At 42.7% G+C, this 17,500-nt stretch overlaps 1 protein-coding gene across 16 annotated transcripts in view; it reads right to left on the bottom strand.

Moving 5' to 3' along the window:
- Nucleotides 1-17,500, bottom strand: part of ptprdb (protein tyrosine phosphatase receptor type Db) — a 64,221-nt gene that overhangs the window by 26,458 nt on the left and 20,263 nt on the right. For all 16 annotated transcript variants that reach the window (XR_007143621.1, XM_027174537.2, XM_047816823.1 and 13 more), the window contains 4 exons: nt 3,397-3,541; nt 2,039-2,184; nt 995-1,136; nt 431-616 (listed from right to left, as the gene is read on the bottom strand). Coding sequence is in view for 15 of the 16 variants with exons in the window: in XM_027174537.2 (XP_027030338.1) it covers nt 431-616; nt 995-1,136; nt 2,039-2,184; nt 3,397-3,484 (562 nt within the window). In the remaining variant the exon portion in view is untranslated. The remainder of the gene's footprint in view (nt 1-430; nt 617-994; nt 1,137-2,038; nt 2,185-3,396; nt 3,542-17,500) is intronic.

The following is a 17,500-nucleotide window of genomic DNA, read 5'->3' as shown; positions in this document are numbered from 1 at the left end:
TGGATATTCTTAAACATCTCTAAACATTCGGGAAGAGCTTTAAACTTTCCGGACTTTTCCGGTTCCCTTGCTGTGTCGTGAAAAGGAAACATGTGAAACGTGACATGCGTTCGGGACATAGTTATAAGGAAAAGAATTCGCTTTAGTTTCTGAAAGATTCCTCTGACAACACAATGGCTCTTCTCTTAAATATCTTTTCAAATAAATCATTATTATATCTTTATATACTTATAAAGATTAAGATTAGGTTATTACAGTACTAACGGTTTCCTCGTCAGTTTGCAGACACAAACGCACTTATAGTGAAATCTAATATAGTTTAATACGCTGAACAACTCATGATGCGTGTTTGATAAGACTCGTTATTGTAACTCGTTATTGTGACTCTTCGAACGCGTAATTAAGAGCCGACGCTGAATCCGGGCCGTACCTGAGCGCAGCTGTTTGATGCGTCCGTGAGTGTGTGTGTTGATGGGAAGGAAGTCCTTAAACCAGGTGATCTCTGGGTCAGGAGTGCCGCTGGCTGCACACAGCATGGTGGCTGTGCGAGAACGTTCCACCACCTTGAGCTGAGGACCCATGTCTATGGACGGAAAGCCGGGAGGAAGCTGGTCCTCTGTGATACACACATATATACATGAGGCATGTGGAACACACACTTCATGCACTTAAAGGGTTCAATTAACAGCATTTAACTTTATTGATTGGTAATTGAATAACATTCTGTCTGATTTGTTAGTGAGAATACGTCTCCCTCTTGGTGCCATCTTTCAGTTGGAAGAGAGATTAGTGCTGTAATGACTGTTCTACAAACCACTGTACAAACAAAAGTGCTGTGAATGGATTGTTAGGTCTGATCCGTAGGGAAAACGCTCCTCCCCATAAAGATTTATGAACTAGTCTGCTGTAGCCCAGTAGGCTGAATATATCAAAAAAACTGCAAGGTAAGTTGGTGATATAAATCTCTTGTGTGTGAATGAAAGCGTGTGCTCACCTCGCAGCACCATGAGGCGGGTGGAGGCGCTGATCTCTCCGGCCTCGTTAGACGCCACACACTCATATATAGCCTCGTCACGTGGGGTCCGCAGTGGCTGCACACGTAAGACTGAGCCAGAGCCGTCTTCAAACTCAATCATCTGCAGAGACAATGTGACAGAAGGGAAATGAGAGAGAGAGAGAGAGAGAGAGAGAGAGAGAGAGAGAGAGAGAGAGAGAGAGAGAGGAAGAGAGATACAGCATGTAAAATTGAGAGAGAGAGTGAGAGAGAGAGAGAGAGAGAGAGAGAGAGAGAGGAAGAGAGAAACAGTATGTAAAATTGAGAGAGAGAGAGGAAGAGAGATACAGCATGAAAAATTGAGAGAGAGATAGAGAGAGAGAGAGGAAGAGAGATACAGCATGAAAAATTGAGAGAGAGAGAGAGAGAGAGAGCATGAGAGAGGGAGAGAGAGAAAGAGAGAGAGAGAGTGAGAGAGAGGGGAAGATAGGGAGAGAAAGAGAGATGCAGCATAAGAGAGGGAGAGGTGCACAGATGTGTGAAATAAAAGGGAGAGACAGAGATAAAGTGTGTTTGGGGAACAGGAAACGCGAGCAGAGACACACTGAGTGAACTGTATGTAGAGCCATCAATCCAGTCTATATGTCTGATACACAGCTGATGAAGCTCAGTTCACTCTACAGGCACCACACATGTAGGGTTAATAAAATTAGATTTCTTTGCAATGTTTAGATATATCCTGACCTTAATGTGTGCATCTGTGTGTGTCTGTGTGTGTGTGTGTGTGTGTGTGTGTGTGTGTGTGTGTGTGTGTGTGTGTGTGTGTGAGAGTGAGTGTGTGTGTGTGTGTGTGTGTGTGTGTGTGAGTGTGAAAAAGAAACAGATGTCGGCAGCTGCCTTTAGGCTTATCTCAGACAGCCAATATGGGTGTCTGTGTGTGCAAGTTCAATTCCAGAATCCTGATTTACTAGCACACAGCAAATTGTATGTCTATGTGTGGATATATATGTGTGTGTGTGTGTGTGTGTGTGTGTGTGTGTTCACCTCAAATCTCTGGTTGATGACTTTTTTGCCCTTCCTGCTCCAAGTGATCTTGGGCTGTGGGTCTCCTGTCGCCTGGCACACGAAGGAGGCCACGCCGCCCTGTACGCCTATTTGATCAGTGGGTGTCCGGGTGAAACGAGGTGGATCTGAAACGGTGGACAGAATCGACACGTTTCCGTTCATCAACGGCTAATTACATAAAACAGTTTTACGCAACATCAAAAGCAATGCTGCTTAAAATACACTACTGACTACTGACAGACAGAAACAAAGACACCTGTAACTACACCCTGTATTTTAAAAAATGTCTTTTATTTGCTTATTTACTTTTTTTTGCAGCGTAATTATCAGCAAGCGATCACGGTGGAAATTAGACTCAATATCAGAGGTTAAGATCAAAGCTTTCCATTTAAATGTAGAGAATCTGTGCAGTCCGTATGCACTCAATCGGATTTCCTTACTATCCGGCCGCTGCATTAATCGTGTCAGTGGGTGAGAAGCATGACACAGTGGACGCTCACACTAATCTCCTTCCTGCTCCTCTGATCAAGAACAAAGAGCCATGTGGACCTGGGCTTTGGTGCAATGCATGTGGAGGGTGTGTATGTGTGTGTGTGTGTGTGTGTGTGTGTGTGTGTGATTTCCACCAGATAAAATCGTGACATCCTGTTTACACGGTGTGATTTTTTGCATATCGTAATGAATCCTGCAAAACGCCCACACTGAAGTGTTTAAACACACAAAAAATAAACGTTTCGACCGGATAAATATTCCGGAGAAGCCGCTTAAAGGAGTTTGTGAGCAAACCTGTACTTTGTTTTTACAAACTGCGTATAAAGTAAGGATGAAGATTAAGCAAACTTCGTACTCGGAGCGATGAATGTTTGCGGTCATGCTTTGCCGCCCGTGCGGAACTGCTGTAATGTGTAAGTAAGGGTAACGTTAGAATTGTGATGCTACACAACCACAGCTCTGGGAAGACTCTTACATTAGAGTGTTAGGAAGCTTTCACACCCATTAGTCCTACTTTCATTAACTGTGTGTCCAAATCACAGAAATTGGTCAGTCACTCGTTTCGCTTACGATCAAAAAATACGCGACACGTTCGGTTTACGTTCGGTTCCTGCAGCTGGATTGAGTCGTTTTCTCGCTGCAATCAACGTGTGCCAGGGTTCGTTTGGAAGCGGGCCGAGACCGCCTCACTGAGAAGCTCTCAGACCGATTGATTTGTTCCGTGCAGGAGTGTGATTGCTGTGTTCTCACCTCCTTAAAGAACCGTACTGAGGGGGAGAATGTACCAGGGTAAGGTGTGTGTGTGTGCGCGCATGAGAAAGGGATAACGAGAGAGCAAGACTAACTTTGAGTGTGTGTGAGCGGCAACACACTCAGCAGCATCGGCAGAACCAGCTGGATGGTGGTTTTGCAGATCATGTGACCTCTGGCCATCCTCTCATTGGCTCGTCTCAGACTCCTGGATCACCAATCTCTACAGGTGCTCATAACCTAATGAGAATAAAACACACACACACACATTAGGTCACACGTTATGCATAAAGTGGGAGATTTCAATAAATGTCCCCGATATAAAGATCCTTGTGTCACACAGCACGCTGCGTTCAAACCAGAAAACACGACATGCATTTTTTTCAGGCTGATGTTACAATTCAGTGGGATAAAGAGGGAAACGTGATTTAATAAAACTATTGAAACCTAAGAGCATCTTTTTCCTTGTCTAAATGATTCTGCTGCTCTTACTGCAGCTCACAGTGCTTCGTTGTCTCATATAGAAAACGCACACAATTCGAAAAAAGGCCCGTGATGATAGACTTAATATGTTTTCTAGCCTTGGGGAAGTTTCTTAAAATGGCTGGCGTTACAGGAAATAAAAACACAAGACACGACTTCTATGCAGCTTCACACAGAGGAACGAGCAAAAAAACTGCATCTGGTGGTCTTTTGAGTTTGAGGTGAATGGGGTGCAGGAGCCGTGACCTTGGGTTCGCTCTCACTGACTGTCGCTTCTGCTGCATTTAATATAGTGGGTTTAATACCATCCCAAATGGAGGACGGGGCATAAAACTGATCAGTTTTTTGGGATTGCTTACAGCATCTGTTGTGGGAAATCAAGGCAAAAGGCACAGAAGGAAGCGAAAAGGTATCCAGACCATAACTGTTTAATGTGTGTGTGTGTGTGCGTGTGTGTGTGTGTGTGTGTGTGTGTGTGTGTGTGTGTGTGTGTGTGTGTGTGTGTGTGTGTGTGTGTGAGAGAGAGAGAGAGAGAGAGAGAGAGAGAGAGAGAGAGAGAGAGAGAGAGAGAGAAAGGTGAGTAGCTAAGTGAAGTTGCATTAAATATGGATTGTGGGCTTGGGGAATCGCCATGGTAACTCGTCTCCCACGAGCAACTCGCCTGTCACACCACATCAGCATCACGCACACTGCCTCCCTCTCCTTCTATCCATTTTTCATCCCTCCGCCGCTTTCTGCTTTTACCATGATGAGGGAAGAAAGAATACACGTGTCATTTCCTGTAGGGTTTCACACAGAAAAGCCAGGTAGCAGAGGGGGAGAGACACTTACACATGCATGCACACACACACACTCACAAAGCAGATGTAGCTGTCATCGAGTGAGATAAAACTAGGTCACACACACACACCAGCTTAATTCTATCCCCAAATTGCATACACAAAAACCCACAAGCACAATAATGCACTAATAGCTCTTTATATGGGACCTGACTCATCTATTGAGAACTTTAGTTAAAGTGTGTGTGTGTGTGTGTGTGTGTGTGTGTGCGTGTGTGTGCGCGAGCATCAGTGGTTGCACTATAATTAACATATTTACGCTTATAATGTGTTTTCCCCAACACTTTATTACAACCACCCTGTCAGTTACTCAGTCACGCAACAATCTGATCGGCCAATCACGTGCCAGCACACTGGTCTTCAGATTCACGTTTCCACCAACGTTCACATCGAACATCGAAATGAGGACAAATGTGTACATGATCTCAGAAAAGTGACTTTGGTGGGCTGCTCTCCTGGGATTCTCACACACAACGGTCTCAAGTGTGTATGTGGGACGAGGAGATTAAAAAAAAAGCAAACAAAAAACAACTTGTGAGCATCAGTTCTGCAAGCAGAAAACGGTCACTAGGGTTCGAGTTAACAGGGAGGTTACGGTAGATACTGGAAAGTGTGGAATCGCCGATCGTTTTGGCATAACATTCTCTGTTCTTTCATGGTGTTTATCCAAACAAGCATGAATTCCAGTCCAATTACTTCTATCTAGATCATATTATATCTATATATATCTCTCTTACTCATATATAGAGAGAGACGACATATAAGAAGTGTATCTATATCTCTCTCTCTCTCTCTCTGTCTCTCTGTTTCTCCCTCTGCTTTCTCCTCTCTCTCCCCCCTCTTCTCTCTCTCTTCTCTCTCTCTCCTCTCTCTCTCTTTCTCCTCTCTCTTTCTCTCCTCTTTCTCTCTCTCTCTCTCTCTCTCTCTCTCTCTCTCTCTCTCTCTTTCTCTCTCTCCCCCCTCTTTCTCTAGCCCTCTCTCTCTCTCTAATTCTCTCTCTCTCTAACTCTTTCTTCCTCTCTCTAGCTCTCTCTTCCTCTCTCTCTCTCCCCCTCTCTCCCCCTCTCTCCCCCCCCTCTCTCTCTCCCTCTCTCTCCCTCTCTCCCTCTCTCTCTCTCTCTCTCTACTCTCTCTCTCTCTCTCTCTCTCTCTGTTTTTCCTCTCTCTCTCCCCGTCCTCCCCCCCTCTCTCTCTTCTCTCTCTTCTCCTCTCTCTCTTCTCTCTCTCTCTCTCTCCCCTCTCTCTCTCTCTCTCTCTTCCCTCTCTCCTCTCTCTCTCTCTCCCCCCTCTCACTCGTCTTCTCTCCCCTCCCCGTCTCTCTTCGCCCTCAGAGAGAGAGACACAGAGAGAGAGAGAGAGACAGAGAGAGACACAGAGAGAGAGACAGAGAGACTCCCTTTATATTAATGCTATTGTGTTCATTACTTTAGGAGTCTGAATGCCAGCTTGTAGCCTCCAACAGTGAAGAAGCAGACAGTTTTATCAGCTGGTGTAAAATTACAGGACAGCTACAGTCTGTCAGAGAAGCCGCTAATATTAGTGCGCTGTCATTTTCTGCAGATTTTATGATGATATCCACACACAAAGAACAGCACTGCTTCTAAAACATTAACGTGGACTAAAGTGTTAAACCTAATAGCTGGTCAGGATGGTAAACAATAACGTGTCGATGCCGCATCCAGTCACTCGCACCGAAGCATCTCGACAGGCACAATGTGACCGGTGAGATAAAGGTAATTCAAATCCATATCAGTTTATTTCTTCTGAATGAGTGTGAACATTTTATAATAACTGCACTCACACAACTCGCTCTGCTCTTCACAGGAGCTCCACAGGACAGAGTCTTGCGTGAGAGCTGCGACTTCTTTCAGTAACACGTGTCTATATTTATAGAGTTTCACCTAGACTACATCAGGGCTGCATTTCAACTCGCACTCACACTCCGGCAACTCTTAGATTCAAAATCTTTCGAGAAATAAATCCAGACGCTATAAATGTTTCATTCAGACGAATATTTGATGAAAGCAGCACTGCACGGGGCAGCAAAAGTTTCAAACATTTCCACAACTTCAGGTTCACGGTGAGTTTTTGAGGATGATGTGAAGTCAGAAATTCGCTGGCAGCAGCGATTCCAAAATCTAGATTTCTTCCTCAATAACATCTTTTTATTGCAATCCTTTAACAAGTTAGTCGTAAAGTTATTAAGTTAATCTACAAGTTAGTTAGTTGTCTAATGTTGTCTAACATTTTCACTGTTGACCTCTTCTCAAAGTGTGTAAATGAGAAAGGAAGCAAAGTGCTGAAAGAAATGGCACAAGACACTTGTCTTTTAGATCGCTTTATATCGTTATCATTAACATTATTTGTAAAGTATTTGTAAAGACACGTTGTGATTTCAGCTTGAATCAATAAGACAACTGACGTGAAATATAAACAAATCCGATTCAAATAGGGATTAGTTCGATGTCGTGATTGTCGAGTTGTAAGTGGTGATTTACAGGTTCGATCTGTTATCACGTAAAACTCATAAAAAGCTACTTTAAATCGCACACAGTCACACACACACACACACACACACACACACACACACACACACACACACACACACACACAGTCCACAAGTCGACAACAACAGCTAGCAAGCTAATGTTATTGATAAGTAACATTTGTAGATTTATCCAAGTACTGGGTCTAATCTGTAAACGGGGAACAAACTTGCAGTTGTTTTCCATGTTATTGATAAGAATTACAAACTACAACGTTGTCTCAAACGTAGCATTAAGCCAACACAGGTTCCATAATCAATGCCCCCAGGACGGATACGGTCTGCTGCCTCGTTTCGTTTTAACCTGAATCTTACGGACGAACGAACATTTTCTCACCATCAGAGATTCACAAGATCTTTAACTACGTTTTGCATGCGCCTCTAAACGGCAATTGCACAGCGTGGAAACCTCAGTGAACATCGAGGCCTATCCGCTGCGTTTGATGAAAGACCGATCTGCCTCTAAACATGCGTTTCAGTGATTGACTCCAAATGTGGAAACGTTTAAGCCAGTGCAGAGATTGTAAAAAGATTTAGTGCAATGTAGTAAGCTTAATGGAGTGCAAAGAAGGAGAATACGAATAACATGCATGACCTGGACCTGTAATTCTCTATGCTCTTCTAAAATCATAACATTATATATTTTCACTATCTATTAAACATTAAACATTAAACAAACACCTACATTTTAGCGCCCAGGCCTAACAGCTGAATAGTTTCTGCCATTATTTTCGCAGACTAATTCATATGATAGCAAGAAGTTTACAGAAAGTCCAGCTTTAGTTTAACAGCTTTAGTTTACGGTCTTTTGAGCGCTGACATGCTGCGTCGCCCAGACAGAGTTTGAGAGTTTAAGTGTGTGACACTTCTGGCTGAAGCCTATACTGTAACACTCACTCCAATCCTCAGAGGGACGCCGTGTGCTCGGGTTGACGCTTTAGCGCACACGTTACTGAATGTTACGCTGTGATTTAGATGTTGTTACATGTGGGAATTAAGGAGAACGACCACGCATGAACCCTCGATACAGAGGCACGGTGTGAATGTTATATTATCTGCTACAGAAAAGCAGCATAGCACAGCAAGATCAAGTCAAAATCAGTGACAGCAATTCCAGCGACCTGTCGATGATTTTTCAATTTGGTACAAAATAGAAAATTCTTGAGGGAAAACAGCCCTTTTGTTCTGTGTGTGTGTGTGTGTGTGTGTGAGAGAGAGAGAGAGAGAGCACACATCTAATCTTCACCGAGCAAAGATGGCTGTGATCATCTGATATTTCCTGTTCCTCTATGTTCTGCCAAAAGTCAATACGTGAGCTGTGAGTGTGATTACGTGTGTGAGATCTGACGCGCGTGTGCGTGTGTGTGTGTGTGTGTGTGTGTGTGTGTGTGCGTGTATATATGTGTGTGTGTGTGTATACGAGTTGTCCTCGTGTGCTGACTCTGCACCATGGAGCACATCCAAAAATGTGTCCGAATAAGAAACCAAATAATCAATACTAATCATTCTCACACAGGATTCTATTAGGCTTCTGATTAAAATGCATCGTTACCGAATTCGTGTTTCAGAACAAAAGCAGGGTGTTTGTGTGCCTTTGATCCTAAATCTGATTCAGACGTTTTAAAATACCTTCGCACTGCTCGCTCTGACTCACGTGCCTCCGACACAACCCCTACACACGTTTTTGTCTTCCATAAAAACTCCGTTAATTAACCAAAGACGTTTGTGTGAATGTGGAGTTTATAATATGGACCCTAATGACACTACTACTCACCACGCTCTGAGTGATGCTTTCTCCCACTCACACACACACACACACACCACATATAAACTGCAGAATGTCAGATGCGCTGAAATCTGTCTCTTTTATTGCTAGCGAGACGTTCCTAGCAAAGAATTGAATTAAATGATAAACTGCACAACACACACCTACGGTTCTGATTCACTAGCTAAAGTTCACCTTGAGGCCGTTCCTTTCCCCTTCAGTGGAAAAGGTGAGTGAAATTGATTCTGTTTTCTTTTAGCAGATTTTCTTTTAGATTTTCTTTTAGCAGATTAGTGTCATTTTTCTGCAGGTGATGATTCACGAATGCATTAACGTCGTACAGATATAATATACAAAGACTCTCGGTGTGATGTCTGATACACAGCAGAGCTACTGAACAAACCTTAGTGTACAGTAAATAGAATTAATGCTTATAAGAAGTTACACTGAACACATCAACACTGAACATTTTGGGTTTCCAGAATAGAGGAAAACTGTACAGTAGAGTTACAACTAGAAGATCAGAACCTTTCCTATTGGTTACTGAGATTAAGGTGTGTGTGTGTGTGTGTGTGTATGTGCATGTGTATGTGTGTTTGTGTGTGTGTGTTTGTGTGTGTATGTATGTATGTATGTGTGTGTGTGTGTGTGTGTGTGTGTGTGTGTGTGTATGGGTGTGTGTATGTGCATGTGCGTTTGTGTGTTTGTACGTGTTTGTGTGTGTTTGTGTGTGTATATTTGTGTGCATGTGCACGTGTATGTGTGTGTATGTGTGTATGTGCGTATATGTGTGTAAGTGTGTGTATGCGTTTGTGTGTGTATGTGTGTGTGTGTGTATGTATGTGTATGCGCGTGTATGTGTATGTGAGAGTGTGTGTATGTATGTGTGTGAGAGGGTGTGTGTGTGAGAGTGTGTGTACTGTATGTATGTATGTATGTATGTGTGTATGTGCATGTGCGTGTGTATTTGTGTGTGTGTAAGTGCGTGTGTGTGTGTATGTATGTGTGTTTGTGTATCTGTGTGTATCTGTGTGTGTGTGTGTGTGTGTGTGTGTGTGTGTGTGTGTGTGTGTGTGTGTGTGTGTGTGTGTGTGTGTGTATGTGTGTATATGTGTGTGTCTATATATATGTGTGTGTGTGTGTGTGTGTGTATGTGTGTGTATATGTGTGTGTATGTGTGTGTATATATGTGTGTGTGTGCCTGTGTGTGTGTGTGAGAGAGTGAGAGAAAGCTCAGTATCTAAAGTAAGCCTAGTTACATAAAGGGATTTTCTACATTAAGAAGAACAAAAACGCAGCAAAGCACGAATGTAAGAACTGAAGTATGAATCATCACATCACAGGATTCCTTTTACACACACAGTAGCCAGGTCTGCTACAATAAACAAGCACACAAAGACAAAAAGACAGAAGAATGATTAGAGAAAACGAGTCTTCAGCATGAGAGAGAAGGACAAGGAGATGGGAATTAAATGGTATCGCTATTAAATGCCTTCTTGTGTATTTGCCTTAAAGACGAAGCACTACACCTTAAATAATTCATTTTTAAATCTATTCAATCTCTCAAGGTCTCTCCAGAGAACTCGAAAACACAAATCCAGTCCTGTGCAAAAATTTGTTTTCAGTTTAAGCCACAGACGCCCACGCTCAAGGACACGGCTCTGCGAAAAGAAAGGGCTCTGATTAAACGGTGCGTGAAGAGGTTTTCTTATTAAAAGCCTAAAAACAGCTGAACATCTTGTGTGTGTTTGTGTCGAGCGATTACTCTAGTATCTGTATCTTTTCATTTGCATGGAAGATGATACTGTAAGTACGGAGCAGGGAACGGCGGGAAGGCGGTGTAAGTGGAGAGAGTCGGAGAGAAAGACATCATGCAGAAGGTAATGTTCTTTTGAACATCACCTGAAAATAATTCTAGAAACCAATGAAACCTTTGTGTAAAACTTCCATTTCGCTTTAATCAAGCGTCATCACTTTGCCATCGTTTAGACTTGCGGTTCTGCTCGCAAAAAGAAATTCCTCCTTCGATTATTTTTATGATCCTTAATAGCCATAGAAAGTGAAAATATTCCCCAGGAACTGTGACAGAATGAATTCCTTCATGTTATTATTTATTTCATCTCTCTTTTCCCTTCATGTAAAAAATAGCCTGGAACGCTGAAAAGCTCTCTGACGCGTCGAGTGTCGACACGACGGATCGTTTAAGAGGACGCGACTTCTCTAAAAGTCTGTGACTCTGTACGCCTGTCCTGTATCAGATAGCGTGTGACGTGTAAAGATAACACAGCATTACAACACAGAACTTTATAGATGATGTTTATTTTCCTTCAGCTATATCAGCAAAACATTTCAATGTGCTTTCGAAATAATTAAAAAAAATAAATCATAGAAAACGGATAAGAAATAGCTAACAAAAGAAAATCTGATGCTTATCCTGTGACCTTTCACACCTGTAGAGCACGTAATAACAATTGTGTGTGTGTGTGTGTGTGTGTGTGTGTGTGAGAATGTGTGTAGGTATGTGTATCTGTGTGTGTATGTCTGTGTGTGTGTGTGAGTGTGTATGTATGTCTGTGTGTGTGTGAGTGTGTGAGTGTGTGTATGTCTGTGTGTGTGAGTGTGTGTATGTATGTCTGTGTGTGAGAGAGTGTGTATGTATGTGTGTGTGTGTATGTGTTTGTGTGTGTGTATGTGTGTGTGTGTGTGTGTGTGTGTGTGTGTGTGTGTGTGTGAGATAAAATCACTGACTCCTGTCATTAGAAGAATTGTTTCTGAAACGTTTCTTTCCCCCTTTTGTTAAAAATGAAAGAAGGAGCATTATTGAGCTCGTAAAGGAAATGCACTCAAACTCACTCTATACACACATCTCTTGTTCTTCCCGGTCGCTCTAGAAAGCATAAATATTCATTCGGGTCAGATTCACAGTGAGTCTCATACTTTATACATCGTTGTGGTCTGACGGCACAAAAGTGGGTCCGGCTGGAACGGAACGGAGAGGAATTAAAGCCAGACGTCAGACCTGAACGTATGTTCGTATTACGTAACGCTGACCGAGCGCTCAGTAACTGTGACAAGGACACTGATGAACACAATGGTGTTTTTGAGGAAACAAAGACATTAAAAAAATAAAGCTGTGGTGAAAAAAAGATCACATGACTTCAATGCAGTCGGCGATAATCGCTAAGTAACGTTTGGTAGCTGTCGTTTAAGGAGAAAACATTATTAATAATCTGAAAAGTCAGAATTTCCTGCTGTATGCGTCGATGTAGCGAACCAGAAACCGCGTATCAGCCGACACGACACTCCGCTGCGGATCCTTTCACTCCTACTAAATCCCTAAAAGCTACAGACTGTCGCTTTAATTTTAAAGTACGTTGCCACGAAGTCTCATAATGCCTCAATAAGTAAAAATGAGAACAAACGTGTCTTGGTTCTTCCTTATTCCAAAATCTACATGAATCCTAACAAGCCTTTTTTTCCTCGTACCTTCGCCTCCGTCGGTGAGGAATAACGTTGTGGAATCTGTCTTGCCGGCCCTGTGAGGATTATCGTCTAGACGGTCACACAATATCAGAGTGCCGTCAACGTCTGGTGGTTTTGCAGGAAATACGTTGTCTGTAAACTTTCTGGAAGAGGTTTCACATAATGGACTTCCTCCTCTAAAATGAGTTAACTGCTGCTATAGGATTACCTTGAGTGTTTTATTACATTTTAGATGAAGGATGTTACACGCTGCGAGTCAAAGCTAGGTGCCGGAGGTTGAGAGTCAGTCTCTGAATGATGATGGGAGGCATAAAACACTTGGGATGTGGATGCTATTAAAAGAGAAGAATCGATGGTGGGTTGAAAAAGGAATCGACTCCATCGGACACAATCTGAATGGAGAATCTGGTATCCTAACTAAGCATCCACTGGTTAGAGTCATTAGCTACAATAACTTACCGTCCTTGAGTTACAACTCTGTAATTGGGGAGAGAAAAAAAGCTGCAGTTTGGACGTGCCCTGGTTTCCGAAGCCGTTTCTCAAAGTGAAAGATTGTAACGGTATGAAATATTCATAATCATACGGTCAAGAGTCATCAGCACAATTGCAAAAAGCGCTTGCCTAATTACAGCTGAACAAGGAGTCAGTGATAAATCGGCATGATAACGCTCCCGGGAAAAACAGCTCGCTCGTGCTGATCTAAAGCTGGCTCGCTCAGATCAGCGACTCTGAACAGCACCCATGACAATATTATCCACCCTTCCAGCGTTTCTTTTTCACGGCACGGATTAACAGAAAGGACTTAAGACAGCTTAGTGATAAACGATACCTCCGGTAGAAATTTCCATGCTATGGAAGCTGGTGTTGCTCTGCGCAGAGAAAAGTGGGATCAGGTAAACTGATGACGGGTTTGACTACCGCTTGATGAAATAAAACTCTGCCGCTTTAACCGATGGAAATGATACGGAAGGAATAATGCTGTGCAGAAACATCCATTACGGTGAAAGAAAAACACTGCCATGAAGGTGTGATTGTATGATTGTGGGGTACGAAGAACAAATCCTTCACTGTGGGGATGAATCGAAAACACAACCGAGTGCCAATTTCATAGCCATCGCTAGGAAATCAATGCTAGCCGTGAGCTGTACGCCTGCATGTTCGCGCAATTACCCAGATATCCAGTAATGCATGAACTCATATAGAAAGTACACTCAATAACTTAATATTCACATCATATTCTCATGAAACTGTGATCTTAGAAATTCTAACTGCGGGAACCCACACAATCACTCTTTACAACCGTGGTGAGCAGAAAAGGTTCTCAGAACAAGAGACACCGAACCCTTACATGGATGAGCTACAACAGCTAACAGACCAGGTTTCACTTCTGTTAGTCAAAACCAGGAATCGTGGAAAAAACATCACCTGCTGCTGTGAATGCAGATGGATCAGGCTTGAGTCCAACATGCCTTGTGTCTATCATTCAGGCTGCTGCTGGTGGTATAATGGTGTGGAGAATGTATTCTTGGCACACACTGTGCTCCTTAATACCAATTGAGCATCATTTAAATGTCAAAGTCTGTCTGACAATTGTTGCTGACAGCATGCAGCTCAAAATATCTACAATTTCAGCCCAATGTGCCAAATGTGGTCTCAGACTGCTTCCAGGAACCTCTCTGCTTTCCCGGTCAAATGTTAACCGAATCCAATTTGGGTTGTGTCTAATCTCACCCTTGCTTTGTGACGCTCTCGTAGCGGATGCTTTATTTACACTGGATCCTTGAAATTCTGTTGTATCTTTAAATATGTTTGTGTAGTGGGACAAGGGCAAAGCTTTAAGCACAATGATATTGCTTATGTGTGATTCGCCATGTCGCTATTTTACTATACATGCGTAGATAAAATGCTAGCATGTAATGCTCGTGACGTAACGTTTTTTTGACCAAGTAGTTGTTATATATCGTAGTATCCTAACGCAAACGTATTACGATATGCAGAAGCGTCTGGTATTCTCACTATAAAAACAATATAAGCCTCATGAGCACAAAGATCATTTTAAATAGCACTCTGTTGCTCATTTAAAAGAGCACAAGTGAAAAATGCATGCACTGTAAGCGCAAAACGGCCACTGTGATATGTTATCATTGAAGCAGAACCATATGGCTGAAGCCTCGGCCACCTGGCGTATAAATGTGGAACCTAGACGTGTGCATTCTAGTAGTGTATCAGGAGACCACTGCTATAGTTAAAGCCACAGAGCTGTGTTCTTATTTCATCGGTAGCAACTGATGACATTCCGTCACAATTTAAGTTATGACTAAAACTAAATGGCTCCCAATCTGATATATATTAAAGAAAGATTTTAACTGCCTAATATTGTGTAGGCTCTGACTTGGCATGAACTCCACAAGACCTTTGAAGGTGTGCTGTGGTTTCTGGCACCGAGACATTAACAGCAGATCCATTCGTTCCTGAAGGTGTGAGGTGGGGTCTCTATGGACCCGGCTCCATTATCTTGCTGAATGAGAGGCCAGTCACTGCTATTAGGGAACACTGTTTCATTACAGACATATACTTGGTCTGCAGCAATGTTTTGGATGGGTGGTTAATGTTAAAGTAAAATCCAAATGAAGGCCAGGACCCAAAGTTTCCCAGCACCACATTGCCCAGAGCATCAAAGTGCCTCTGCTTTCTTAACGTCTTCCCAAAGCGCACCCCAAGTGACGCGGCTGCACCCTGCCGTCCGCATGATGTACAAGAAACATGATTTATCAGGACCAGACCACCTTCATCTGTTGCGCCATGGTCCAGTTCTGATGCCAATGTGTCCACTGTAGGTGCTTTCAGCGGTCGATAGTAGTCAGCATGAGTATTTTGATTGGTCTGCAGCTATCAAGCTATCTATCTATGTGGTCTGATACCTTTCTATCATAGCCAGGATGGATAGCAATATGTGCTACGGTAGGTCTTCTTTGGGATGGGACCAGACGAGCAAGCCTTCACTCCCCTCACACATCACTGATCCTTGGGCGCCGACAACCTCGTCACTGCTTCACTGCTCGTCTGTTTTTGAATCACTGCGTGTTCCCAGCGGAGCACCAAACAAAGACCTGCTGTTTTGGAGATGCTCTGGTGATCTCAGTCATCTAGACATCCCAATTTGGCCCTTGTCAAAGACACTCAGATTCCTACACTTGCCCATTTTTCCTGCTTCCAACATAACTTAAACAAGTGACACATTATGTGCTGCCTGTTATATCTCATGCTTTGACAGGTGCCATTATAACAGGATAAACAAAGTTATTTACATGATCCGTCAATGGTTTTAACACTGTGACTGATCTGTGTATAGAGTATTATCTATGTAGCAGGCAGCCATTTTAATTAGACACCAAAATCCATCTCCTTGGGCTGCAAATATAGCTGCAAATATATGCAGTTTACCAAAAAACAATCCTTTTATTTTATACAATTATTTCGATACGAATAAACTTAACACCGTCATGTTAGTAGACGTTAGTAAGAACGCCGAACGTAGTGCGATAAAACCGAAGTATAATAAATTTAATACATTCAAGTGGAGTTTTGCTTCCAAGAGAGAGAGAGAGAAAGAGAGCTGGAGAGAGAGAGAGAGATAATCCTCTTTTGCTGTTCGGTGTTAATTTTCTAATACTCAGTCTGCCTAATCTGCATTGCTATATACCATGCAATAGGATAGAGGATGTTTGGCTGCTTGGCTATCAGTCAACATAAGGAAGTCGTCAGAATGTAGAATATTGACTGCTGGAAACCAAAATGATTTCTCATCGGCCCAGTTCGATTTATATATTAACATGCGTTCCCTCTGGTCTTTCTGTTCTCTTTCATTTAATTTCATACTGAAAAAAAAAGTTTGTGCTACACAACACGGTTAGTGGGATAGTGAACTGTAGGAGTCTACATTCAATTTTTGGTTTGGCAGGAGAGGACATATCCTGTACCAACACCACTAATTTTCATTCGCCCACAGCTGTTCAGCTTCTGCGCTGACTGGATCAGTCTCTGTCTCTCTCTCTCTCTATCTCCGTCCTCCCTGCTGCCTCTTCCTTTTATCAGTCTCGGTCTGTAGCCACTGTTATAGCTTGTAGTCAAACAGCTCAGAAACATTTTTGGAATTATAAAAAACATGTCCTCATATTCAGGCATCTGTACTGAAATAAAGCTAAATAAACTTTTAGCTCTTTATCACTATGCCCTGCAACCTTTATTATTTAAAAAAATGTCCATTTGTGGTACAGCATCTTTTAGATTATGGACTATAGACTATTGTTGAGATATCGAGAAATAATGACAACCACGCAGCCATCCGTGCCTAGAAGCTAAGAGGGTAAAATACCCCGTGCTCTCTGGGTAAAATTATTGTGTCGCCTTGTCAATCACACGTGGGTGTCTGTGAACTCATGCATGTGGAAGAGGGCAGATAGTGATTGGCTTCATGTGTCTCAGAGGGAGCACAGATTATCTTTCACCCTCCCTGTTGTTAGCTGTTGTATGATAGAGAGCTGGCTGGTGGGAGAGAATTGGCAGTTGATGATATTAGGGAGAAAATGAGGGAAAAATATCTTCTTTAGGGTGGTGTGATGTTGCAACGTGGTAGGATCCTACGGTGAGTAGCACAAGTAGCTCCAAGGTCCTGTGTGTGGATCCTAAACTCAGGAAACCAAAATGTTCTTCCTGTGTCTATGTGGACATCCTCAGGGTCCTCAGGTTTCCTCCCACCTCCCAAAAACCTGCAGTTGAATGAACAGACTACGCTAACGTGTGTGTCCGTGCGCACTGGTGCCCTACATCGCTTCTAGGATGTATTCCCAACCACAACCCCAGTTTTCCCAGGACAGGTTTTTCCCTAACTAGCATACGGCATCTCAAAACCCAAGTTCCCACTTAAGAGCACTCTGCAGAATATATATAGCACAATCCAAGCATAAAGTCCAGCGTAAACATCCTTCGGTTCCTATAAATCTCCGATCCCAGGAATGTGTACAAATGCACTATAAGCACAAAGCTGCTCTTGGCTTATGTGCATTATTAATGCAGAAGCATAT

The sequence above is a fragment of the Tachysurus fulvidraco genome, chromosome 7 (genome assembly GCF_022655615.1).
Source record: "Tachysurus fulvidraco isolate hzauxx_2018 chromosome 7, HZAU_PFXX_2.0, whole genome shotgun sequence".
NCBI classification, from domain to species: Eukaryota; Metazoa; Chordata; class Actinopteri; order Siluriformes; family Bagridae; genus Tachysurus; species Tachysurus fulvidraco.
Note: the sequence above shows the minus strand (reverse complement) of the source record. Positions and strands in the feature narration are given on the sequence as shown.